General features: G+C 37.7%; 1 protein-coding gene across 2 annotated transcripts in view; it reads left to right on the forward strand.

The window, feature by feature from the left end:
* Positions 1-8,172: 8,172 nt before the first annotated feature.
* LOC127944767 (protein SOGA1) overlaps positions 8,173-27,937 on the forward strand; it is a 43,594-nt gene continuing 23,829 nt past the window's right edge. Inside the window, exons 1-3 of one of the 2 annotated variants that reach the window (XM_052541000.1) lie at positions 8,173-9,342; positions 10,916-11,140; positions 17,529-17,687. In XM_052541000.1, coding sequence (XP_052396960.1) covers positions 8,488-9,342; positions 10,916-11,140; positions 17,529-17,687 — 1,239 coding nt within the window. In that variant the 5' untranslated portion in view covers positions 8,173-8,487. The remainder of the gene's footprint in view (positions 9,343-10,915; positions 11,141-17,528; positions 17,688-27,937) is intronic. The other variant, XM_052540998.1, reaches the window with a different exon arrangement.

Genomic DNA, 27,937 nt, shown 5'->3' on the forward strand with positions numbered 1-27,937 from the left:
CAAAATGTGCACAAAATTTCATAGTTACCATTATTGTTTTAACTTCAACTAAGTATTACCTATTACCTGCTGTTACTAAAAAAAATTAATGTAAACTATTACATTATTATTATTATTATTATTATTATTATTATTATTATTATTATTATTATTATTTTGATTAAATTAAAAATAGCAGGAAGTATAAAGAAGATTGCTTCAAGAAAAATTGTATGGAATAAATCTGACATTAATGTGACAAAGAAAACAATGTTTATACTGTAAGTTATTATTTATGATATACAGCATATTACTACCGTATGTTTGTTATGGCAGTTTTTTTTTTGCTCACATAGATATGTTTATTGGAACAACAGTATATTATAATATGCAATTCTATATAATATAATTTTTATATACTTGTCATATTTTATAATTACCAGATGTCATTGACATGAAAATGTCAAATAGTGCAGAGAAGCAGTAACCTGTAAATACTGCAGTCTCCATGAAAGCACGAAAATGATTGAGAGTAATGAAAAGCTTGTGCATTAATAATATAAATTGGGTCTGTTTGTTTGTATCTCTTTGATGATGAAGGCAGGTGCCACTGATATACTCCACTGTTCCCAGAGCAGCTCAGTAAAGCACTGACCTCACTGTTTAATGTACTGTACCTATTGAAATCTGTGCATTGGAAACCATCTCTGAGGCTGACAAAAACAAAGGTTGAAAACAGATGTCACTTTGACATATTGGCCTCGATGGTTAAATACAGTACGGTGTAACTGTTATCCGGCTATGAGTTAAATTTGTGCTGTCCAAATCCTAGAGCCACATATTCATCCATCCAGAACAGAACAGCCAGTCAGCTCTCAGCAATAAAACACAGTGGTTTAGGCAAATTATTAACTTTTCGTCAAAAACTATCCAGCCGTTTTGTACAGCATCAGGGTACAATTACTCCTGCACTGTTACTCCAACGGATCTCACAGGACTAAGAGTGGGACTTGAGCACAACTCCAGTGAAAAGGACTCTTTCATCCAGCATTACACAAACCATGCTCACCCACTGACCCTGTACAACATGGCATTGTTTCTGCTTGCACAGAAAGAACTGCTTTCTCATCACTGATGCATGAGTTTGACGACCTTTCTATCACGGTCAGGAAAACTGGAAACAAACGTGAAACAATATTGGCATGATATATACCATACATTTTATGTTTTATTTTTTATCCTCTAGCTTTAACCTTGGAAGTGATAACCATGTTGTGCTTGCTTGATTTGACCATTAGGTGGCAGTAGTGGTTAAATTAACACTAAAAACATCTGTCAAATGATTTGTTTTGACCTCCTGTCTCTGACAGATGTGGTAATATCCTCCCAGTAAACTCACCAAGGTTTCTTCAAATTAGCATTGATGTCTGCTTTATGACATACAAATAAAAAACTTGTTATCTGTTATCCCACGAACAACACAGAAACTTGTCCTACACATCTATCATACAAATGTAAAGCTTCTGGGAGAAAATATAGTGTTAAATAGGGCCTGAAACTCTACAAAAGTTGCAACAATTATTATTTTTATGTTTTATTTAATGGAAATGGAAATCTCATAGAAATTAGATGCTTAACAACCCCAGGAGGCTAAATAAAAAATTATATGAGATGCATTATTTTCTGTTCATTTTATGAGAGGTTTGAATTTCTGAACTCCATTTACCAAAAAATGCCACACGTTTAAATAAAGTGTAATAATAACCTGATTTATGTCAATTTTTAGCAAAAAAATAGGCATCAGTTTTGCAACCACATTTCTTTAAAACGTATATTATAAACATATTTCTCTGATCACTTTATTATTATGCTAATAATATTAATGCTAAATTAATTTTACATTAGATAGTTATATCTAAATAGTTTATCTAACATACATAACAGTTATCACAAAAAACACAGGTTTATTTTACAACTTTCTTTAATACAATTAATCAATACAAATATTAAATGAGAAATATACCTATAAATTAAAAAATAGGAGATATATTGTTTTATTTTATTTAATTGTCTATTTTATTAGTTTTATTTAATTAATCCAAAGTGCTTATTGTTGACCTTTTCCTCTGTGGTGAGCGAGATATAGAAAAATAGGAGACATTGTATGGTATGGGCTTTTCCTTTAATTTTCCAGTGTTTTCTGCTACTTGAATGCATGCTTGCTTGCTTTATTTATTTATTTAAAAATAATAAATGTAATAAATAATTTTTACAAATAATCCTAAAGTCAAACAATGTACATGTCGGGTCCACAAGATGTATTTCTTATCAGACTAGACCAAAGAGGATTTATGAAACCACTTTTGTTATTGTCATCACCACAAGCACTGCATGGAGACCCAGTCCTCAGAGACAGAGCAACAACAGCAGAAATCCTGTTAGTTTCATTATCACAGTTATTTAGGCCAAGTATATAGGACAGGGGACTAAAATACTATTTTACATTAATTAAGCCCACCATGAAATAGGAAATGTAATATCCAGCAACTCAGGGGATATTTTCTGTGTCTTGGGGGTTTTGCAGTCCTCAGTCTAGCGTGGCAAGGCTGCTGACAGTCATTACAGTCATAACAGTAACAAAATCCCTAAACGCTTCAACATGGCACAGATCATTGCTGTCTTACAGGAAACAAATACAGCAAATTTTCCCATTCAAAAAGTCTCAATTATCAGTACTTTTATGTTTTTAAGTAGTGTTGTAGCTTGTGTTATTTTGAATTCTGATATACAAACCCGATTCCAAATATGTTTGGACACCGTACAAATTGTGAGTAAAAAAGGAATGGAATAATTTCGAGATCTCATAAACTTATATTTTATTCACAATAGATCATATCAAAATCAAACATATCAAATGTTGAAAGTGAAACATTTTGAAATGCCATGCCAAATATTGGCTCATTTTGGATTTCATGAGAGCTACACATTCCAAAAAAGTTGGGATAGGTAGCAACAAGAGGCCGAAAAAGTTAAAATATACATATAAGGAACAGCTGGAGGACCAATTTGCAACTTAGGTAAATTGGCAACATGATTGGGTATAAAAAGAGCCTCTCAGAGTGGCAGTGTCTCTCAGAAGTCAAGATGGGCAGAGGATCACCAATTCCCCCAATGCTGCGGTGAAAAATAGTGGAGCAATATCAGAAAGGAGTTTCTCAGAGACAAATTTGCAAAGAGTTTGAAGTTATCATCATCTACAGTGCATAATATCATCCAAAGATTCAGAGAATCTGGAATCAATCTCTCTGTTTAAGAGTCAAGGCCGGAAAACCATACTGGATGCTTGTGACCTTCGGGCCCTTAGATGGCTCTGCATCACATACAAGAATGCTACTGTAATGGAGATCACAACATGGGCTCAGGAATACTTCCAGAAAACATTTTTGGTGAACACAATCCGCCGTGCCATTCGTCGTTGCCGGCTAAAACTCTATAGGTCAAAAAATAAGCCATATCTAAACATCATTCATTTAAAATGGACTGTGGCAAAGTGGAAAACTGTTCTGTGACAGATCAAAATTTGAAGTTCTTTTTGGAAAACTGGGACGCCATGTGATCCGGACTAAAGAGGACAAGGACAACCCAAGTTGTTATCAGCACTCAGTTCAGAAACCTGCATCTCTGATGGTATGGGGTTGCATGAGTGTGAGTGGCGTGGGCAGCTTACACATCTGGAAAGTTACCATCAATGCTGAAAGGTATATCCAAGTTCTAGAACAACATATGCTCCCATTCAGACGTCGTCTCTTTCAGGGAAGACCTTGCATTTTCCAACATGACAATACCAGACCACATACTGCATCAATTACAACATCATGGCTGCGTAGAAGAAGGATCCGGGGACTGAAATGGCCAGCCTGAAGTCCAGATCTTTCACCCATAGAAAACATTTGGTGCATTATATAGAGGAAGATGCAACAAAGAAGACCTAAGACAGTTGAGCAACTAGAAACCTGTATTAGACAAGTATGGGACAACATTCCTATTCCTAAACTTGAGGCAATTTGTCTCCTCAGTCCCCAGACGTTTGCAGACTGTTATAAAAAGAAGAGCTGATGCCACACAGTGGTAAACATGGCCTTGTCCCAACTTGTGAGATGTGTTAATGCCATCAAATTTAAAATCACTTATTTGAATAAAATATTGAAATTTGAATCTTCCACATCATTGCATTCTGTTTTTATTCACAATTTGTACAGTGACCCAAATTTTTTGGAATCAGGTTTGTACAATGCCTTTCTTGCAGTATAATGTGTGCTGGATTTGATGAAAGTACAAAACCTTGCATAAAAAGGAAAACACTGCACATGAAAACACAGGAATGCATCACGTGTGGATGAATAAAAGGCTTGATCTTCTGTGTAAATCAATAACCGATTAAGTGAAGCCTCTCATTGATTGTCTCGGTCTCAAAGACTCAAAGATTGGGACAAATCCCCATTGTACATGAGGCATTGAAAATGGCTCAGTTAGCACAGATAGCAACCAGTTTCTCTGTGCTGTTTCCAGCAGGGTGTTCTCATGGCTAAACCCATTAACTATGTGCTCATGTGAAGTCCGGGGAGCACCACCTTTGTCAGGATCCCAGAAGGGGACCTTAATGAGGCACTCGTGTTCAGCCAGAATAAATCCATCATTACAGACTAATTATGGCACAACTGACCTGTGCCCAGATTCCACTGTGGTGGGGAGTATTCCCAGAACAATGTATTTATCATCAAATAACTAACTATAAAAGTTTCTGCCACAAATCCAGTGACACAAATGCTTGTCTTCAAACAATTAGTTCAAAGTCGTCTTAAATTAGGACTATTTGTGAATCCTTTTCATCCAAACAAAAATGACTGTGTATCATATTTTAGCACTATAAAGGTATTAGCTACATATTTTGAGCTGTGTAAACACATTAATATAATAAAACAATACTGGTATACATAATAATACAACATTTAACATTATTGCTAATAAACATTATATAGAGTAAGTTTTTTTTTGAGTAATTCATATTACAGAAATTCATGTTCCTTTTTTTTTTGTAGCCAATAAGACTGGATACATTAACTGATTTTTAAAAGTTAACCTTTATGAGAAATATTCACTGATGTCAAAAATGTGACAGTTAACCCTGGTTCTGGATCAGCCAATATAGACAAATATCTGAATCTAAAACAAAAGACAAAGCAGACTATGGATTTTTAAACAATTAAAGATGAAAAGAATCATTATTTTCTCAAGTTTTATAAAATGCAAATGAATACAAGCCTTTTTTATTTCATGATTCATTAAATCATTAAAAAGTTTAATTAAAATGAGATTCATAAAAGTCGGACTACAATGTTTGCCCTGCAAGTTTATAGTTCACAAAAGATTCAGCTCAGAAGAGTCATTCGCTTGGGAATCAGACAACACTTGAGGCAATGAATGTTAGCCAAACATGCTTTTGGCATGAAACCTGTATTTTTATGTGATACACTTAAAGGATCTGACTCGTAAGAGCCATTTATTGGTGAAATTGAATAAAATTGTCTCGCTGAATGTTAAAGGGATAGTTCACCCAAATAGCAAAATTGTGTCATTAATTAATTACCCTCATGTCATTCGAAACCAGCGAAACCGCCGTTTATCTTCGGAACAGAGTTTGTTATCTGGCTCAGCTCGGTGTTCATCTTCAGCTCTCTCTTCACAGCAGTTCAGTCAGTGTACTGTTTGAGTAAATGAATTACTCCGGGATATTGGTTTGTTTGAACTCAGAGGGAGTGTCAGCCACATTAAACAAGTTAACAGCTTAACTCATTTGTGGATTAATGCGTATTGGAGACGCGAACCGTTTAAAACAATTCAGTTCGATTTGGTGAACTGGTTCAAAAAGATCTGGTTACATCAAATGATTCGTTTGCGAACCGGATATCACAAACTGCTTTGTTTTGAACTCTCACACAACAGACACTGAAGAGAAGACAATGATGAATGAAGTCATAGTTTTTGCTACTTTTGGACCAAAATGTATTTTCGATGCTTCAAAAAATTCTAACTAACCCTCTGATGTCACATGGACTACTTTGATGATGTTTTTCTTACCTTTCTGGACATGGACAGTATACCGTACACACAGCTTCAATGGAGAGACAGAAAGCTCTCGGACTAAATCTAAAATATCTTAAACTCAGTTCCGAAGATAAACGGCGGTTTCACTGTTTTGGAACAACATGAGGGTGAGTTATTAATTACATAATTTTAATTTTTCGTTGAACTAACCCTTTAATGATTCATTAAAAAGCCACTAGTTAGGGCTTCAGCCCCCCTAAACTTATGCCCAGCCCCCCTAAAAAATTATTTGATTAATTAATTAGTGATCGCTTCAGTCCCCTTTAAAAACTCATTTGAGACGGTGGCAAGCTGCATCAAGTTCCGGCTCCTCCCCTGATCTGAGTCTGCATGGATTCAGCGCGTTTTTCAATCCACAGGGGCGCCGAGCAGAGCGAACATCAGAGAGTACAAGGTGTGTGTGTGTGTGTGTGTGTGCGTGTGCGCGAGTGTGTGTGCGTGTGGTGTGTGTGTTCTCGCATCCAATACCAGTACGTCTTCGCTGCTTTCACTTTCAGCCTTTATCACAGTGTGACAGATGTTTTTTCTTCCAACAAAAATGAAGCGATTAACACCCATGAAAACATACTTTAGAAAACGATCATGATTTATTTTAATTTACTTTTTGAAATTGAAAACATATTATTGTGTATTTCGGCATTACATTATGCAGCCATGCAAAATAAATTATTAACGACACACATCATTGTCTGAAAGTACTAAATGGCACAGAGAGAGAAACATCATGTGGAGTTATTTTGTTTTCTATTATTAAACATAATTTTGTATTAAGTAATAATTAATCATTAGTGTATCATGATACATATATTAGAGTAAGAGTAAAGGGATCTGTGATTTTTTTTTTTTTTTAAGTAATTGATTTATAGAAGTGGCAAATTGATAATGATGTTATTTTTAATAAATATAGAACATATTGCCAATAGAAAATTACATTAATACATGTTTTGTCTATATTCTTAATGAATATTAGCTGGTTAGTTAAATGATTTGAAATGAAATAAATGTTCAGGGGCTGACTTGATGTATAACCAACCGTATTGTTGATTATAAAGGCTAAAAAGCTAAAAATTAATAATAATAATAATAATAATAATAATAATAATAATAATAATAATATAATAATTTATATTTCATTGTAGATGGATATACAACATTTTTTTTTTTTGTGTGGGAGTAGGTCTGCAAATGAGCAACAGTCAGGTGAGAATAGAACAGACAGCCTCACACACACAATACCACTGTGTTCCCAAGATTCATTGCAGTCATTGAACCCTTATGTTGTTTTAATTTTCTGCCAATTTCCACGTACATTTCATAAGAAAAAGCAGTGGTATCATCAAAGGATAAACATGAATGTCCTAATACTGAATCAGGAAGTCTTTATTGTAAAAAAAATAAAAAAATAAAAAAATATCTACATTCCCAATTCAAAATTTTCCAGTGACTGGTCACATCTAAAAAACTGTATTAGTTTTTTTTTACAGTGTTATATATGGCTCAGTCAGTACTCCTACTCCCATATATGAAATACAGGGAATACAATGGAATAGTGGATTGCAATAAGGTTAGTAGTATACAACCCTATCCTAATAGTAAAATAATATTTTTTAATCATACCCTTATTGGGGGCTGAGCCCCCCTAAAATCAAAATCTTAGAATCGCCCCTGGTTAGGGAATCGAACTGTTGTATGGTTTGCTCTGAATGTTTTCAGAGTCGACTCATAAGTCAGTCGTTAGGGAATTCACTAGTCGAGTTGTATCTTACAAATGTTGTATCTTGATATTTAAAATAGAGTCATTCGTTGGGGAGTCGGAATAGATTGGTCGGAGTATTCGCGCTGGAGAAAATGAACTGTTCACACTATTGGAATATACAGATGCTGGCAGACTGTTTTAGAACGGTATATCGAACATTCGAATAGAACAGGTTCTGAATAAGAACCGACTGACTGTCAATTTCAAACCCTGCTTTAGGATGAAGGCTTGATGTGCCGTGTCTGGGTGGCAGTAGTGCTCTGCGCGCGAGGCTCTCACAGACTCATTCGTCACGGTCAGAGCCGCTTTCTGGGCGGAGAAAAAAAAGAAATCCAAGTAACCCTCCAGTCGACACTCAGCAGAGCAGCAGCCGCAGTTCAAAACGGAGGACTCTCACGTGGAATATCCTGCAGACGTGTTAAATAAAAGAAATTAGAAGCATCTCATCCAAAGCAATCACATTATCTTTTGGATTCCCAACGGGTTTGATGTCGGCTGATCTGGTGTGAATCGTTTACCAGTTTAACTTCTGTGTTTGGGGAGAGGAGGTACATTTCAGCTACATTCGGGTCTTGTAAACGGAATGAATGACCAAGACAAAGGTTGACACCGGTTCCCCGACGCATTTTGTCTCGTCGAAGGAGAAGAGGCAAAAGCAGAAAATGGAGAGCAGCACTGGAGAACAAGAGCAGCCGCAGCCGTCACAACAGCAGCCCGCGCAGCCGCTACAAGTTACCGAGAAAAAGAAAATACACCGGGCACCGTCTCCAGCAAGACCCAAGGATGTGCCGGGGTGGTCCCTCACTAAAATCCGCGGCGGTATCGGCACGCCGACACTGAGTGTTAAACCAGGGGCCATATATTTAGGTGGCCGCGTGTCCAGACGGAGCCCGGTTACCGGGAAGGAGACAAAAACAGAGAAGAGTAAACCCGTGCTGTCCGCGCCCGGTGCCCAGAAGAGCTGCGTGAAGTCCAATAAAAGCGGCCGGAGAAAAGTTTCGGACACCAGCATCGGATCGGATGATTTGAGCAAGGACTCCGGCTGCGCTGCGGGGAAACTCTCCCCCACCGACAGCAGCTCCGAGCTTTCCGACTGCGCCTCCGAAGAGAATAAAGTCTCCACAGATGCGCTGAGCAGCGACACCGAGACCAGCAGCCGCGGGGGGATCGACGGAGAGAAAGCGCCTGCGGAACACGGACTGTTGGACAAGAGTGGTCAAACCAAGACCAGCGTGGAGAAAGACCGGCTCTCGCTGGGGATGGAGACCGCAGAGGGGAGCGTCTCTCCCGGCGATGAGCGCTCGCTCGCCTCGTTCGACAGCAGGATTCCCGCCAGCACGTCCTTGGCTTTCTCGGACCTGACTGAGGAATTAATGGATGGGATGCAGGAGGAATTTGTCAGGGAAATAGAGGAACTCAGGTCGGAGAATGATTATTTAAAGGTAACCTATTGATTAGCCTATATTATTATTATTATTATTATTATTATTATTATTATTATTATTATTATTATTATTATAGTAAAATCAAAGCAGAGCTTTTGCGCAATGGCAACCACAGTTTCTACCAAAATGTCTTAGTTGCTTCATTCAGGTTTAGGCTCAACTTGATGTTATTGTCTAGTTCTTCAGAAACCATCTATTGTGTTGGTGCTTTAAACAGCCAAGAACCTACTGATCTCAAGAACATGTGTAATGCTCCAAAATAACCAGCCAAAGAAACAAACAAAAACAAAATGGCACTTGATGAAGAGGGAGGTTCTTTGCTGAGTCTTTAAAGAACTTTTACATTTTTACAAAGTGTACAGTTAAGAGTTACAACGGTAAAACCATGATGCAATATTAGTATAAGAAGCTTTCATAATCTGTTTTATGCTTATGATCATTATTAGGCCACACTATAAAATGAAACCCACTCAATGAAATGCCAGATTCTTGCATTTCAAAAATTAAAGTGGTACATTAATTACACTTTAGCCCACCTAGAAATGAATGACTGAATTGGGAAAATTAAGTTGAGAAATTTATAACACCAAGTAGAAATGACAGAATTTGGTGTGAGATGGAAACAAGATGGTGTATGATGATAGAAATATGTTTTTCTCTCCATGTAATCAGTCAAAATAACTGTAGTAACTATAATTTTCTGGAGGAAACCAGTCACAAAGGTACACTTTTGCAGGGTAACCAGTATAATACTGTATTTCTGCCATATATCATTATCTAAATGAAATGTCTATGTTGCTGAAACTGGAAACAGTGCATTCAATCATGCTGCAAGGCATACATTTAAGATCCTTGTTTGTTTACTATCATAAGGGTTTGTAATGTCTCCAGAATTACTATGAGTCATATGTATGAGAAAAACTGATTCTCGGTTTTCATAAACTATCAGAAAGACCATGACGAGACCAAATCTATTTCCTTCGCCATGCCTAATATAAAAGAGTTAAAGAGACTAGTGGCTAGTTGCTCTTGCCCCGCGTTGCTGGAGTGATGCAGCTGTTTGTACAGATGCTGCAGCAGTCAGTCAGTCCACTGTGTCCGCGTCCACTTCTCACTCCATTGTATTTCTCCGTTCTGAGCACGTGATGCACGCTGCAGTTGTTGACCTATATATTTACTGGAGATGTGTGGCAGCACGTGGTGGCCCACTGCATCTATTCACCTCTGAAAGCAGCATGCATTTTTTACCCATTTGAGGTATAAATAGTTTATTTGGGTTTAGTGCAAAATTGCTTTCTAAACATGGCACTATTATGTAAACTCTGTAGTAAAACGGTCTCGAGGAAAATCATAATGCTGCATAATACATTTGATGCAGATAGTGGTAGCATCTCACATGATCTTTCACGCTGCTCTTGATCCCGGGTCAGGAGCATCATGTGCATTGTTTTGAGGTTGCACCAGTGGCAGCTCTGGATCGTCTACATGTAACAAAAATGCCCAAGATGTTTTTTGAAAAAACGTTGCTAGTAATTTCTAAAAGGATGGATTGTGTGTGTTTGAATGTCAGGACGAGATGGAGGAGCTCCGCTCGGAGATGCTGGAGATGAGGGACATGTACATGGAGGAGGATGTCTATCAGCTCCAGGAACTCAGACAGCAGCTGGATCAGGCCAACAAGACCTGCCGCATCCTGCAGTACCGCCTCAAGAAGGCAGAGAGACGCAGCATCCGCGTGGCCCAGACCGGACAAGTGGACGGGGAGCTTATCCGAACACTGGAGCAAGACGTCAAGGTTAGAGTGGGTTACTGTGTGATATAGTAATTCAGCTGGAGTGAAGGTGGTGTTACAAATGAAAGCCACCAAACATATTCTGTTAGCTGCAAATGATTGCTTGCTCAGTTGAGTTTGACTTTGTGAAAATGAAGTGTGCTTCATTGTATAAAATGTGTACTTTAAATCTTAAAATAATCTTTTTAAGAAACTGTGTTTGGGCATAATATATAGTTTTAATGAAAAAAAAAAAAACTTAAGGAAAGTACACTTTCATGGTTGTTTCTTAACACATTTAAATATTAACTTTGTAATAATCTAGAAGTTTTACTTTAGAGCACATTTTAAATCATTGTTTTAATCATCTTTTGTCATGCTTTAAAGATGCACACTTATTTTGATGTTATGGCTAACATAGTAAATCATATGTGAAATACTTGATTGTCCTTTTAAATGTAGTGTGTTATTAGATTTTACAGTTGAAGTTAATATATTTTAAGTGCACTACATTGCAACTCCATTGCAAAATGCAAATATGCAATTACAAATATACTTTAATTCATGAAATGACATTAAAAAAAGTGAATTTTAGTTTACCCTAATTGCTTTTCAGAATATGCAGCAACACACTTTAACCATATTTCAATGACGACATAATAATTATGAAACTACATATAGAGTGGGTTAAAAGCACTCCTAAATTCAACTAATAGCATTTACAGTAATATAAATGTCATCTATAATACATTTGAATGTAATTGTAAATAACATGCAGTTAAGTGTCTGAACACAGTACATTCAATCCGTAACCTAGTATACTCTCTAAAAAATATATTAATTACATAATAATTACTCTTTTGAAAGTATGCTAAAATGTTCAAAGGGTCCCTTTATTCTGAGGGACTCTCTGAATAAAGTGAATCTCATATAATTATAATGATATAAACATCTGTGGCAGACTGTAAGATCATGCTTTAGGCAGCATGTAATGCACCACACAGGCAACTGTCTCACATGGCTGAGGACACAATACTTCCTTTCTCTGGTCTATCAGCGAGAAGAGAAATAGCCATGATGTCATTCCCATCAGCACTGGCTCGCTGACTGTATTCCTCTTTTACATGGCTGATTTGTATAGAGTAACAGAGGGAGAAAGAGGACGGAGAGTGAGTTCCTCTGCCAAGTAAACGCTGTGGCTCTTTGTGCTACTGAGACTGAATGTGTTGGTCTTTAACAAGTCACACTGTCACATGCTAAAGTTTCACCACTCAGGACACAGCTGGTAAGGATCAGAGCTGCAGCACACAATCAGTGTGGCGTGAAACACAGGAGGGGATGGTGTGTGGAGGAAAAAAACAACAACAACATCTTAGCCTCTGCTGAATTGTTTAACTGCTGACAGGAGCCTCCTAAACACAGGGTCAATTGTCTCTCCACACTACCGGCACAGCCAGGTCAGATTACACTGATCTTCACTGCGTTTGTGCATTCAACTGCTTGAAATACTGCTTGCTATCGCTGCGACAGGCACACTAGGCTTTAAAGAGGAAGGACATTGTTTCTTTATATTCAGCTTAGCACAGCATCAAAGCATTGTGCAGATCGAAGTGCTAAGTCAGATTTTCTTGTAGCCTTACATATAACTAGTGCAACAATCAGTACTGAAATAGTTTATATATATATAATATATATATAAACTTTCTTAACATATTAATTTAAACATGCATTAAATAATATCAATAACAAGTACAAATTTTAAGAAATATAATAGTGCATATATTTTTAGCCAGATGCTCCTCTGTCTGGTTGTGTATTCAAGTATTTAAGAGAGCTATGTATTTAACATGCATTTAAAATGATACAAATTAAGGAAAATTTGAATTCATCATCTCAAAATGACAGAATATCTGCTGATCAATCAATCTGGCCATAATGTTCTATATGTTTGAAATAAAACCCTTGTTTTCTGTGAACTCTCTGGGGCTGGTTAAAGCACATGACCCATGGATCAGTTATTGTTCGGTACTTTCCTTATGAATGAACCCCATTCAGAGGTTAGTGATATTCTGACCAAGAGGCTGTGCAAAACAAATATGTTCCTCCCTGGACTCGAGTTTCCCATGTTTGACTTCTTCCCATCTCTCTCGGGATGAGGGGGGAGGGGTGATGTCATGGTCAGGAGGGGGTGGGGGTGAAAAGGGTTGATGGAGGATGTGAATGTTTGTAAGATCCCTGCACCATTTCCTGCTCTGTGAAGCACTGGCCTCATTTCTCATCCAATGAGAGAAATGTCTACCAGATCTGTCAGGGTAAGGACGGAAAACAGCTTCACACCTTCTCATCAGCTGCTGTGGCTTGTGAAATTGGCTTCGGAGTTATCCATCTGAGGTTATCCAGCCATGTGCTCATGCAAAACATCAGCTGAGAAACAGAGAGAATGATTACAGATGTAGGAAGCAAAAATCAGGAAGTTCTGATACACTAGTGCGTCAAACTGAATCACTTCTATTATAATCTAGTGCTTGTATTCATTTTTTGCTTGTTGACAGATATTTAAAAATTGAATGCCATGAAAATTTCAGTTTTTGCGCTCCCAGTCCAAAAGGATGATGCAGATGTTTAAGTCTCCTGCTTCTCAAAATTTTCTTCTGAAAGAAAAAGACTAGTTATTTTTGAGTTTCATGACAGATCTCAACAATGTCTCAAACTCAAACTGTTCAGATTTGCTAAGAAAAAAGTGTTTGACTTTTTACTTCTAGTGATTTATATATTTTTATAAGTTGTGCTCATTTGTGAAGATTATCACGATAAAGAAAACGTAAAAATTATAACCCTTTGAGCTTATTTTCTTCAATAATCCAATGGCAATCCTATTGGAGTGTATTGAAACCCACCAAAATACATCATTGCTGCAGCACTCGATAAGCACCAAGGTGCATATGCAAGATGTCCGTAAGGAGAACACACAGTTAAAAAAAAGGGCTGCACATGCATATGCATACTGTGCTGATGATGAAATTTATGCCACATGCACTGTATGTATAACCTAGCATATGCACAAAATTTGACATCTAAAGTATACTTCATAATGAGACCTGCATTGAGTCTCCTAAGCTATAAAAGAGCAGAAAAAATAATTATTTGGTCAGAAAGAGAATAATAAAGAGAAAGTGAGGGTGACAGATGAAAATACGGTTTGGTCTTTTGGCCTTCGCCTTTTCAGATATCAGCTTAGCAGCAGCATCCTGGAGATAAGAGGAAAGAAAGAGACACATAGTATTGAATATACCTCCTCACTGTGTAGCTGGCTCGGTCCACTCACGCTCGAGTGACTCGAGTCGCATTATCATCTGTGTGAGGAGTGCACATGCATTATCAGCCATGTGCTGCACTCACACGTCAAACTGCTATGGAGCAAGACGAAGCACTGCTTTAAATACCAGATCCTAAGCTGAGATGAATCTAGAAGTGGCACATTTGAGATAACTAGGGTCTCTTTTCTTAAATAAAAAATTGAGAAGTAGGAGACTTAGGCTAAAGTTTCCTTTTACTTGCCCTACATTTTATCTCACTGAATATCCAGTTTCACTCAGAAATGCATCACATTATGACTCTATTACACTATTGCAGGATTTGTCCAATGCATTCAATTCACATATTGCTGGAAGCTGTATTTAAAGTGTCAGTCCATTTAAAAATGTAGTGAAACTGTGTTAATGGGTTTCTTTCAACACAACAGTATTTGGTGCCCTTGGACTGTCTTCATGTGGCTCATCTGAGCGGCATGTGTGCTTAGAGGTTAACCAAAGGGCAGCTTGTTTTTTTTCTTCTAAGCTTGGTAAGGTTGAGTTTATAGGGTGAATGCGCCCGGGCTTCTGTCCCGCAGATGCAACCAGATACAGATCTGGAGGGAAGGCATTTAAAGCGAGCGTTTGCACAGCAGAGAGGCGGAGCAATCCTGGAAAGCAGGATAAGAGAGGAATGAAGCACACACATAATCAAACCCAAAGAGTCATTTAGATGTGTGACCAAGTTCTGCTGACAAGCAATCATGACCACATGCAAATGAGCCATTATTGGTCTTTTTGATGGGTCATTACACTCCTTTGATTTCTCAGTTTCTCAGATATGGCAGCTTTTTCCACATCAGGCTGTGGTTAGAAGGGCGGACAACAAAGCACCTAAACACACACACACACACACACTCATGAAAGACATTGCAGTGCTTCACTACCCCTTTCCCTGTGGATCTAGAGGTGTCTGTCTCCTTTTGCATGTAAAAATGACAAAGGGCTGTGACATTATTGTCAGACAAAGGCAGGTGGGTGTTGTCCAGACAGAAAGGAGGGAGGAGTGAATGCAAATAATCTGGGACCAACAGACACTTATGGAGCTCTGATAATTAAAGCTGTTGTGTGACAATACAGACACACACTTACCATAAAACCCTGGGCCTGTGGTTTAGAAAAACATTTTCAACTAAATCATGAATGGCTGTTTGACCATACAAAGACTCATACTATATAAAAACATTTGTTACAGTAACATGAAAAAACTTAAAGGGGGGGTGAAATGCTATTTCATGCATACTGAGTTTTTTACACTGTTAAAGAGTTGGATTCCCATGCTAAACATGGACAAAGTTTCAAAAATTCAATTGTACGTTTGAAGGAGTATTTCTGTTCCAAAAATACTCCTTCCGGTTTGTCACAAGTTTCGGAAAGTTTTTTTTCGAGTATGGCTCTGTGTGACGTTAGATGGAGCGGAATTTCCTTATATGGGTCCTAAGGGCACGTCTGCCGGAAGAGCGCGCGCTCCCGTAGAGCACAGCACTGAGAGCACAGACATTCATTGATCAGAGCGAGAGCGTCGCGAAATGTCACAAAAGAAGTGTATTTTTGGTTGCCAGGGCAAGAAAACCCTGCACAGATTACCAAAAGAGAAACAGCATTAAGGGACCAGTGGATGGAGTTTATTTTTACAGAGCATCAACAGAGTTGTGCAAGTGTTTGTTTGCTCCCCTGCATTTCCAAGATGCTTGTTTTACAAACAAGGCACAGTTTGACGCCAGATTTGCACATCGTTTATTTCTTAAGGATAATGCAGTCCCAACGAAAAATACAAAATTGCATAATTAATACCAAAAATAGGAAGCAAATAAATGTTATTTGCCACACATAAACTTCTGGGAATATCCTATTACTGTTGATCAGTAAATAGTCAGTATGTCAATAAATAGTTAATATTTGTACTTATAAAATGTTAATAATATTATATAGCCTACAGTATAGTACTAGTACATAGCCTTTATATTCTAAATATAATTTTCACAATTTGTACCAAATGCTGTGAACAATTTTTTTTTTTTTACTGTAAACATTTTTTTAAGGTTTTTTTTTTATGACTAATATTGCATGTCCTATATATGCCACATCAAAACAGCAATAATCATTTATAATACCATAGCACAGAATTTAGCATGTACTGAAAGCATTGTTAAGCTGATTTGCAACAGCTACTGTAACTAAATGTGGTTAAGTCGCTTTTAGTTAGCTTCTTCCGCAACACTGACAGAGAGACAAAGTTGTTTATAGCTCCTGACAAAGAGAAATTGAAGAAAAGACAGAGAGGCTGTTGGTGAAATAAAGGAAAGAATGAGAAATGGAGGGATCTGATATGAATTAGAGCGTGGTGTTGGTACAGAGGAGCATTGTGGGTACCCAGCTGCACTTTGGCTGTGGTTCAGACACGCAGAGAAGAGAAAGCCCTCCCTCACAAACAGGGACTGTGCTTCTCCTCCTAGCCCTTCACAATCCTCATTTACCCCATTCAGTGACTGGAGATCTCTCTTTTCCTCATTCCTCTCACACAAACCTACATCCTTCCTTTATATGTGCCCTTTAGAAACATACCAACATTGTCTTGTGTTGCTAAAATGCTCTAAACACCAGTATGAGTGTCGGTGGTAGAGATGGGTCTTGGTTTGCACAAACACAGATAATTGCCTCGTTAAGAAGTTACTGCAGCTTTATTACCAACCGCTTTTAATGAGCTTTCCTCTACCTTCAGGGAGACATGAATTATAGACTCATGAACCAACCGTCTTCAATACTTTTCACTGGCAAAGCCAAGAGTGAAAAAAGAGGCAGTATTTTATGATAGGATTAATTACTACAGTGTGCAATATTTAATATTACACTGAGCACATTTTCTGTATTTACCAGCATTAAGTGAACTATGTTTATAACCATTTCTGTAATATTTAAATAAATATCAATTTTTCTCTTGCCTTGTTCACCATCTCTTATTATTTTTCACCAAGCTTGTCTTTGTAGGCTGCTCACAGGATACCTTTTTTCAAAGAATATTTTTGATGCTCCCCTCTTAAAACCAGTTGTGGTTGTTTTAGGTGGCCAAAGACGTGTCCATCCGTCTGCACAATGAGCTGGACGCTGTGGAGAAGAAGAGATCTCGTCTGGAGCAGGAGAACGAGGAGCTGAGGGTGAAACTGCAGGATCTGGAGGTGGCCAAGCAGGTCCTGCAAGCAGAGATGGAGAAGGCCAGAGAGGTAAGACGTGTTTAATATGAGCTGTAGATATGACACGTATCAAATTTGTTGGAAATCCAATGAGTGGCTGTGAATTTGACCACGGTATTGTGTTGTTATGCATTATGAAACTGAAGAAAAGATACTGTTAGGGTGATCTGGGTGCTATCAGAGAATAAATATATGGCTGTTAAAGCATTGCAATGTGCTATTGGGCAATGCTAGGTGGTTGCTAGGTGTTTATTTACTGGCCTAAGTAAAAAGATCCCACCTCCAAATCTCTATGATATTGTGGTCCCTAAATATGACTCACACATAGTTCCTTCCTTCATTGTAGATCTATGGGATTTGGGGGGATTTTCTAGATTGTTTCACTGGGCAAAAACTGTTTGGTGACAAATTGCATGCTCATAAAAATAATGTTGCTTGCCTTAGAGTTCAGCACTAATAATAATAATAATCTAAATAAGCCATTCTTCTGCCAAATAATATAGTGCATAAGCCTGTATTAATTAATATAGAATTTAAGTCACATGTCTCTGATCACAGATGTCGGCCATTTGGATTTGAAATAGTCCGTTTTTGGTGATTTTAGCTGCAGTGAGGGAAATTAGTGTGAGTTCTGTAAGAAGTTACTAATTGGAGAAAAATGTGATCATTAATTAGTTTCAGATTCTGTGAAAAGGCTTCATTAGGAGCTCCAGGGAAGGTTTCTGATGGGAAAAGTGTTTATATTGTAGTTAATTTGGCTTGGGGCAGAACTCTTGATGTGGATGCTTTAGTTGAACTTGAGGTGCAGAGCTTCGCTGTGTGTGTGACGCCAGGAGCTCGGACTGATCTGTTGAATCTCTCTGTGTAAATGTCAGCTCGGGGGGACGGGGAGCACATGAATTTAGCATTAGATTTTCTCAACTGACAGTTTAACGATGAGGAACATAAAGCATGCTCCTTGTGTTTTGGCTAATTCTCTATTTTGGCCTGCATTCTTTGGGTAATAAGTGTTTCTTTGTGTTCTGAGTAATGGATCATTGGCAGGATGGTCTATGTTGGCCTGCAATGTCTGCTGCACATTGAAAGTGATGAATGCATTATTGTATGACACAATGGTTATTATTGGTTGTTTCACTCTTTTCTTTGAGAATCATTTTGGGGTGTTGTATACCGCTGTGATAGTCAATGCCAGTGCTCAGATTCGCTCGGCTGCTCTTCTTTGGCTCGGCTCACAGGTTTGCTCTGCGATCTTATTGGCTGAAAGCCCAGTGCAGGATGCGTGCCACTCTCTGTTGTTGAGTGAATTGTCGGCATAGTGGGCACTTATGGTGTACGGCGAAAGTTCATACTCAACTGAACTTCCAGAAAAGACAAGATATGACTCAAAGAATGGGACAAAACGATAGATCATTACATGAAAAGTAAGATGATCTGAAGATCTGGCTGAACACGATACCTCTCTCTGACATACATACACATACACTTAACAAAGGACAGGATGAAAGAGATGTATCAACATTTATTAGACCAAAACCTCGATTCTGATGGTTTAAACATGGCATTCTACAGTGAAATATTTTTGTGTAATGACAGCTGAAGTGTGTTTGTACAGAAAGAATTTTTTTTTCACGTATTTTCCAGATTAGTATTCAATTTTTCTGAAACAATGGCACACTGTATAAAATGTTTTGTAATAAAAAAAGAAAAAAAGGTTGAAGTTAAAACTTACCTACCTGGTAAACTGTTATAATACAGTGAAAAATCATAAGTGGTTTAATATCGCATAATATGTCATTTCACTGTAAAATACTGTCAAATTTGTATGTTTTACCAATAAGAATTGTGGTGAAAAACAATACATTCCCAGAATCCTTTGTGTGAAACATCAAATTTGTTTTTTAATTAAATATATATTTTTTTGTATTTTATAAAAAATTTTTTACAGTTATTTTGCTAGGGTGTTTTGTGTTACAGAGAAATAAACACTCAAAATAAAAGCATGCTGCTGATGTAGGCTTTTTTTTTTTTTAATCTAGATAAAACTCCACCCCCAAAGTCCTACAAATGCTTTTCAATCTTATACTCCATCCCTCTTTCTCAAACTCTCTCTCAATACTTCCTAACCAGTATCGATCGGTACTATAGCTGGCGTGAAGTCTCAAGGGTGATTAGGGTCACATGTCTGCTGCTGCTGGGAGAGTAAGAGGGTGTGTTTGTGTGTTTATAGCCTTCTGATGGTGGAGGGGCTGGTTTACAGCTGTTTAATAGGCTTCGGTACAGTAAAATGTTAGGATAAAAGCACAACCTTATCATTCAGAGCCCGATGTGCCTCCTAAACAGCATGTATTAATGCAATTATCCAAATACAGCTTATTTGTTGATCCAGAGCCGTTCTAGACTATGCTGGAGGAAACAGTCCTATGAGGCTGACGGAATCTTTATTTATGTTTTTCAGGAAGCTGCCATCTTTGTTTTGTTCTGAAGGGGAAACCCTGAGAAAGAAAGGAAGTACAGGGTCACTGAAGCAGGGTTCATTAACTAGATGTGGATTCCAGAATATTCAGAGATCTCTAAAAAGTCTCGGAGAGTTGGAGGGATGGTGTGGGATTCAGCAGGTGGTCATGCAACTCAGTTTTTTTTTTTCAGAACTAGAGTAATGAAACGATGACCCGCTGACTCAAAGACTATTTGATGATTACAGTCATAGGTCAGTAAGCACAGTGCTATGAGCTTTAATAAGAAACCATTTTCAGATATAGGCGCCTTGTCATTTCAAGGCAAATTGATTTACTTTTCTCTTACAGAGGCTTTACTTTGGTGTTGGAAAGTACTGAATGATCACTATATTCATGTACAATGGTCTTAACATGGTACCTTGAAGATACTATTGGTACATAAATGGTCCAGTAACCCTGGAAGAATGCCACCGTACAATGATACTTTGTAGTTCTTGTTTGTGTGGTAATAGTGATGTATTTCAACTTGCCCTTTTCTGTCTATTATTATACTATTCAGTGAATCTGATTCATGAACGCACAATGCACGCAGTCATAATAAAGCGAGTGTTCTCAGCCTCTGAGATATTTTTGAGATCAGCGAAGATAAAGAAATATTTACAATATCCAGTTTTCATTGTGTCCGATATTTACACTGCTGTAAAATAACACAAAGAAGGAGAGTTAAAGGCAGGCAGAGTAGCTGTGGGTTTGTGAGGTCTTGAGGCTGGGAAGGCTTGGCAGCTGTGTTTGCCGTGTTTCTCTGTATTGTACGGTCTGACCTGTACAGCAGCATCAAAGCACACGGCATTCGAGGTTTGGAAGACGATGGGAAAAACAGAAAATAAAAGCAATTGAGAAACGCACACATACACACACATGACCTGGTCCCAAGTCCCTTGTGAAAAAGTAAATTGTAGCATACTTTTAAAAGAGTAACTTATTACATAAATAATAAATGTTAAAAGAATATACTTAAGTGTAAACTGACTGTAATGTTTTTTGGACACATAATTGCATGTTAATTGCTATAAAATTTATTATTTAAATGCAGTAAGTTGAACTTTAGAGTAAAGCTTCAAATCTGCAAGTACAGTTTAAATACACTTTTAAGATTTGATTTACACTAAAATTAAGCTTAATTGATACAACTAAATGTGCTTCTTTTTCAAGGGGTATCATTTATGTTCTTAGCACAGAGTTTACTACTTGGAGTTAGGGTTTTGGCCAAATATCTACTGAATGATTATGAGCATGAGTAGTAATATTGAGGATGGCATTAGCAAACACCAACGTTAATATTGTAGCTGTATTCCTGTATTACAGGAAGCACAACCAACCCTTGGTTTAATCCACATACAAATATATATTCTTTCCTCAGGGAGTGAGAGATGATTTCATGCTCTAGTAATGTTTGCATGAAAAAATGAACATACTACACAAGACAAGCAAGGCTGAAGCATGCAAAGCTCATGAACACACACATTCAGGCCTGGACGGCACTATATAGGTTAGAATACAGCCATATACAGCCTGACAGCAAATCAGCATATTAGAATGATTGCTGAATTTTGCATTATATATAAATGTAATAATAATACAAAAATGAAATTTAAAAATATGGAAAACAGCTATTTAAAATTTGTACTGTATTTATATTTAAATAAATGCATTACAAAATCTTACCAACCCCAAACATTTGAGCAGTATTTTAATTTCTAAACAAATGAGCTAAACCAAGTTTTAAATTTTTTTTGGCTTGTCATACACACTTCTACAGCCTTTATCTAAGAGCTATTTTCGAATGTCAGATCACCAGATCCTGCGGACGTGTTGGTCAGGTTGGTAAAAAAAAAGGGTCTGTGATGTCAGTCCTTACATGATCTGACATCAAAGTCATTGTAGTAGGATTTAGATTTGCACATTTAAATGAAAGCCACCAGGGCTGTGATGTTATATGATGAACACTTCTGTATGTCTGTGTATGTTTGTACATTTCAGACAGAGAGCTTGTTGTCTGCAACTGCTTCCTCTTGAGAATTACAGGACTGAACAAATGGCACAGGCAAAACTAACAATAAGAGGATGCTGGGAGGGAGGGAGTTAGCGGCAAGCTCTTTTTAATGGAGCTCAGCACTACGCAGAACTGACAGACAAAGAAAGCGCAGAAAGGGAAATGTGTGTGATTTATGTCTGGACCCTTAAGTCTGATACACACACATACAGAGACACATATAATGCAGCGAGAGGTTATTAGATTTGATAGTGACAGTGCTGCAGTGCTTGTCGGTCATTATATAGCATCTCATGTATTAAGATTGTGGCTGTGGAAACCAGCTGAGATCAGCTGTTTGAAAGAAGTTTAGCATGTCGGACAAGATTAGATCTGTCAGGTTCCCTGCTGTGACAATCTTTGAAATACTGTCCAGACAAGTACATACTAACTAACCTGTTTGAATAGTTGACTTTAATAAAGAAAAAAAAATCTATATTGTTTAATGCTAGTGGTATAATTTTGGGAAGTTTGGGATCAATAATATGTATGTATATATATATATATATATATATATATATATATATATATATATATATATATATATATATATATATATATATATATATATATATATATATATTAGTGGTGGGCATAGATTATTTTTTTTTAAATCTAGATTAATCTCACGGTAATCTTGGAATTAATGTAGATTAATCTAGATTAAAATGGCTCATCTGAATTCTGCTGAAGGCATTCAGAATATGTGTGCTACCCAAATAAAATAATGACTAAAAGTAACGTTAAGTCTTTGAGAAGGGGTTTCACAAGACAGGTGGTGCATTATACCAGGGGCTCATCTCCTGTTTCCAAAAGGCATCACAAACTGCTTGAGAAAGCTGTAAATGAATTCCACATTGCACAAGATGCAAACAACCGTACGCCTGTTTCACACATACTCCGTCTGCAGTGCGTATGCTTTGCATATTTTTTTACGCACCCATGTTAACGGATTCCGGTTGTGGTCCGTTAGTGCGTTCAAGAAGCGGTGCATTTGCATTTTCTAATTTTATAATAAAAATTACGTTTACACACTTTGTTTACTGTCATGAAAACAAATTCCTCGTATGTGTAAACATACCTGCCAATAAAGTTAATTCTGATTCTGATTCTAAGGATTAGGCCTATATTAACCAAAAAAGTAACTGTTTGTGCGTCCTCTATCTGGGTCCTTCTCTTAAATAAGCAAAATTTAAAACATGATGCATGATATTTTCATTTGCTTCAGGCAGGATACACAAGAAGCATGTTCAACGTGGACATGCAGACGGATGTCATGGTAATAAATATCTTGAAGAGCAACCAAATCTTGTATATGAAAAGCATTTTTGGGGGCTCCTGGCTTTTGGGACCCCAAGGCGGTCACCAAATTTTGCCAAAAGTCCACCCCTGAGCTGTTGCTTTGACTTTGAGTATGATACGGTTCTAATATAAAACATGTCTCCTCACATCCAGGCTCTCGGAAACTCCACATCCTGTGAACCTCATCTGGGTCAATCAACCATCTTCCACTTTCATGACACACACACACACACACACACACACTGAGTGCTATAGAAAAGCTTGCACATGCATTTTGCTGAATTGATTTATATAGAGCATGGATAACAGTCTTCGCTTCATTGCCTTTGCATAAGATTAACTATCAATAATCATCTGCGTCTGTACACCTCACTGATCTATTAAAGGGTTATTCATTATGGCTTGTTAGAATCCGCAGACTCTTATTATTTTAGCCTTTCAAAAATGGGAATCCTGTGGTTTAAATTTAGATTTATGAGTCATCGTAAAATCTGCTGGGTTCATTACAGACAAAGCTCTTAAAATGGTTTTGAAAAAGCGCTGTGGGTGTGAAGTGTGATTGTAGTTAGGATCTTCTGTTTTAGATATAATGGCTTGAGAAGTGAGAAGAGAGTGAGATTGATTACTTAATCCCACTTTCAGTGATTCTCTTCAGCAAATTGGTTTTATTACTGCAGGCCAGTGACCTGCTCACCTTATCAATGTAATCTGCTTAGACCAATAACCTGAGGTGACATGGCCAGCAGAAACTACAGCTCTATTAGAATGGAGTATTACTGTAGTCCTTACTACATACTGCACAGTATATATCAGATTCGGAAAAAAAGCTGAAAGTGACCCTGGAATTAAACATTTTTGGGATTTTAATTTTTTATATTTTAATATCCGATGTATTAGCCTTTTTTTTTAAATGCAGCCCTAGGTATAGATACGGATAACATAAAATATGCATTGATCCAGATTTTTGATCCAGTGCAGTTCAGTGGAATTTACATTTAGTCATTTTGCAGATGCTTTTATCCAAAGTGACTTATAATTGCTTAAAATTATGATTTAACAACAGATCCATTCAATACAAATTGAGGTGCAATGCATTTGTTGTTTTATGTACTATAGACCAGTATCTTCATTAATACAGAAAGACCATTGATTAACAAGTCATTAAATGGTTCACAATCTAATTGCATAGCTCCGGGATAAATCGTTCTGGTTTATATGACTGTGGTCTATTGAAACAGATTAGTCAATAGTGCTCCATTATGACTAAATGCTTGACCATTATAATAATCGAACAATTATTTTCCAATAGCTTGCTGCGACAGTATCTAAAACATTTCCTTCTGAGCTTTAACGGTAATCACAAATCTAATGTAAATGTAATTAGTAATGTAGTAATGTCTTCTTTACCCATCACCAACTCTGTAGCTGTCTCAATGACTTCTCTGCATCAGTGATCTAATTTTGTGCTTGAGATAAGTTAGTGAACCATAGAAAAAACAAAATATATAAAGTGTCTCATCAAGGGGTTTGTTAGCATTGTTAGTATGCCATAACCACACCACCTCACCCCTTGTAACATCCATTGACCCTGTCAGTGTATTTTGACCAAGCAATTTTTGGAAAGCATATCAATCAATAATACTTCAGTCAGCAGTCAGCCTTGTCATTTACAGTATGGTTCAAATCAGCCTGGCTGCAGAATTGAGTGCGATTTCAAATTGCCTGCTTTCATTGACATCCTTCTCCAGCCAAACAATTGCCATTGAGATGAATGGGAATGCTTATGGATGGCTTTCTCCAGGACCTCCCTACCATATCCTATGATATAGTGCTGTTGTGTTTAACTTGTCCATCATATTTTCTCCTGCTCAGACTTTCAGATTTTGCATATAGCCTCAGAACTGAGTCTGAGATGGGTTCTAGTTCACGACTAGTACAGTCTGCTAATGCAAAAGTGAAGAATAGACCATTCAGATGTCTGCAAACCTACAAACTTCACCCATATATTTTCATCCTTTGTTATGCCTGTAAACTGAGGAATCTGACCTATTTCTGTCTTTTCCCCAGATTCCAAAATCCTCCTCCAAATCCAACCTCCCTTTCTGAACGCCAAATGTCAATCTCAATACAAATGAGAGAACAAAGTGAGCAATGAGTGGAATGCTTGGAGAGTTTTCATCCATCAAGAGGGCATGGGTTCACAAGCTGACACACTAATGAGCGTCAAGTGCTTGCTATTCTCTCTAACAAGCGCATGGGCTCCATGATTGAATTCCTCTGATACGGGAGGGCGAGATAAAAAGACAAAGAGCAGTTTATGTGGCTGTGGGGAGCTAGATGTTCCTCTCCCCGCTTTCATGCAGGAAATGAGGACAGATACTCGATCCAGAGCTTTGTTGTTATCTAGGACAGGTCATAGATGAAGGGGGCAGTTCCTTCAGGCTGTCATATCTTTGGAAAGAAGTTTTATCTTTGTTTCAATTTTCTCTCAGGTTATGGCGGGCATACACTGTGCAATTTCTGTGCGATTTCGGCAAGGTACCAACTCACACTGTACGGTCCGATCGTCGAGTTGGGATTTGACTGCTCACACTATACGTGGGGAATCAACCGAATCGACACGTAGGATCCCTCAGAACCCGGATGTTTGTGGCTGTTGCAGAATAAATATGCTTTCCCGGGATAAACGCACTGCTTTGGTGATATGCGCAATTCTGTGTGTTGAAACGGCCAAAAAAGAAAAAAAGGCATCGGTGTATTGAGACACGCAGGTGGCTGGGAAGACGTGGCCTATATGGTTTATCCATTTTGAAACGCGAACTGGAGGTAAGCAGGTGTTTTCTTCCCTTTTTTTATTATTCTTTGCCATAACTCCACAAGTTTTCCCTCCATCACTTCAGTTCACTCTACACTCCTTGTCACCATGGTTTCGTTTATGGTTTTGCGCATGCGCAGTGAGGGAAACGCGGAAAATCGGTCCGTAGCCCTGCTTCAATAGTGCGATACCTCACGAGAGGCGACCAAAATTTCTGACATGTCAGAAATCAATCCGACCAACCAATTGCCGGTCGGGAGAGGTTAGTCGCCTCTCGTTTCCCCTTTTACACTGCACGACAAACGACGCACGAAAATGCTGAAAATCTGCCCGACCTGAAAAAGAGTCGCACGAGTCAGAATTCGGCTCAAAATCAGATGAAAATCGCAGTGTATGCCCGGCCTTACATATAAAAAAATCCGACAGTGTTTTCTGGATGTAAAACAAACTATGACTGCTTGTGATTGCTGTGTCATTGGTGTTAATGAGAAACAGGCTGCTGTAGTTAGATCTGATTGGCCCACACCTGGGAGCAATTACTTCATGCTCAGTACAGGTGTGATTCACCACCTCTTTCTTCTCCGTTTCTCAGTCATTAATCTTTTGAACTTCACCAAATTGCACAGAATGCAGCGTTTTAAGTGATGGCCAACTGTCAACCAGAAATTCACAGGTCTGCGTCCTGTTATATTCATGAGATGGTTGAGCAGGTCTGCAGTGTTTTAATTAATGGTAAAATCTTTCAGTTGAAATAGTTGGTATATGGAAACAGTGGCACTGTAGTGCAGTTGTGGAAGGATGTAAAAATGAAAGGATAATAGAAAGAAAGGGAGATGTTGTGGTGTAAATTTTTTTTCATTTAGTTTTTTTAGTGTGCATACAATAGAAGCTTAGAGTTTGAACTCTCACAAGCCAAAGAGAGAGAAAGAAAGAGGCAGAATGGACCTTTTCATATACAACCCCATTAATAATGTATTCATGTAGAGGTGTAACAAAATGAGATTGAAGTACACAGTGTTCCTCAGTCCATGTGAACATACGTTCCTTTTATTAAAACATTTGGGCACAGTTAATATTTTTCTTTGGAAAAAATCCATAGTTTTATTCAGCAAGTTCGCATTAAGTTGATCAAAAATAACCGTAAAGACATTTATGATGTCAGAGAAGATTTCTATTTCAAATACATGTAAATGCTATTCTACAAAACTTTATTCATCAAAGACAATCTAATCAAAACATTAGAATGATTTCTGAAGGATCACATGAAATTATTTCCATCTATCACTTCTCTTTTTTTCCCCACACACTCATATCTATGTTTCTCTCAAGGGCATCAGGGCGTCTTGTGTGATTTTATAAAAGTGTTTCCCAGCTCTAATTAACACTCCGCCTGATATGCATGTAAAAGAAGCATCCCGCTCATGGCTGGACAGAAGCATATGTCACTCTTCTTGAGTGCGAGAAAGCTGGAGGCAAATGCTGCTATATGCCAAAACTTTATCTTGAATAAGTAATCCAAGAACAGGATGAGCCCAATGTGTGACACATTGTGTTTGCATTGGTAAAATGGCAACAGTGGTTTGCTGACAGATGCAAGCAGGAAAACCTGGCAGAA

The sequence above is a fragment of the Carassius gibelio genome, chromosome A23 (assembly GCF_023724105.1).
Source record: "Carassius gibelio isolate Cgi1373 ecotype wild population from Czech Republic chromosome A23, carGib1.2-hapl.c, whole genome shotgun sequence".
NCBI lineage: Eukaryota > Metazoa > Chordata > Actinopteri > Cypriniformes > Cyprinidae > Carassius > Carassius gibelio.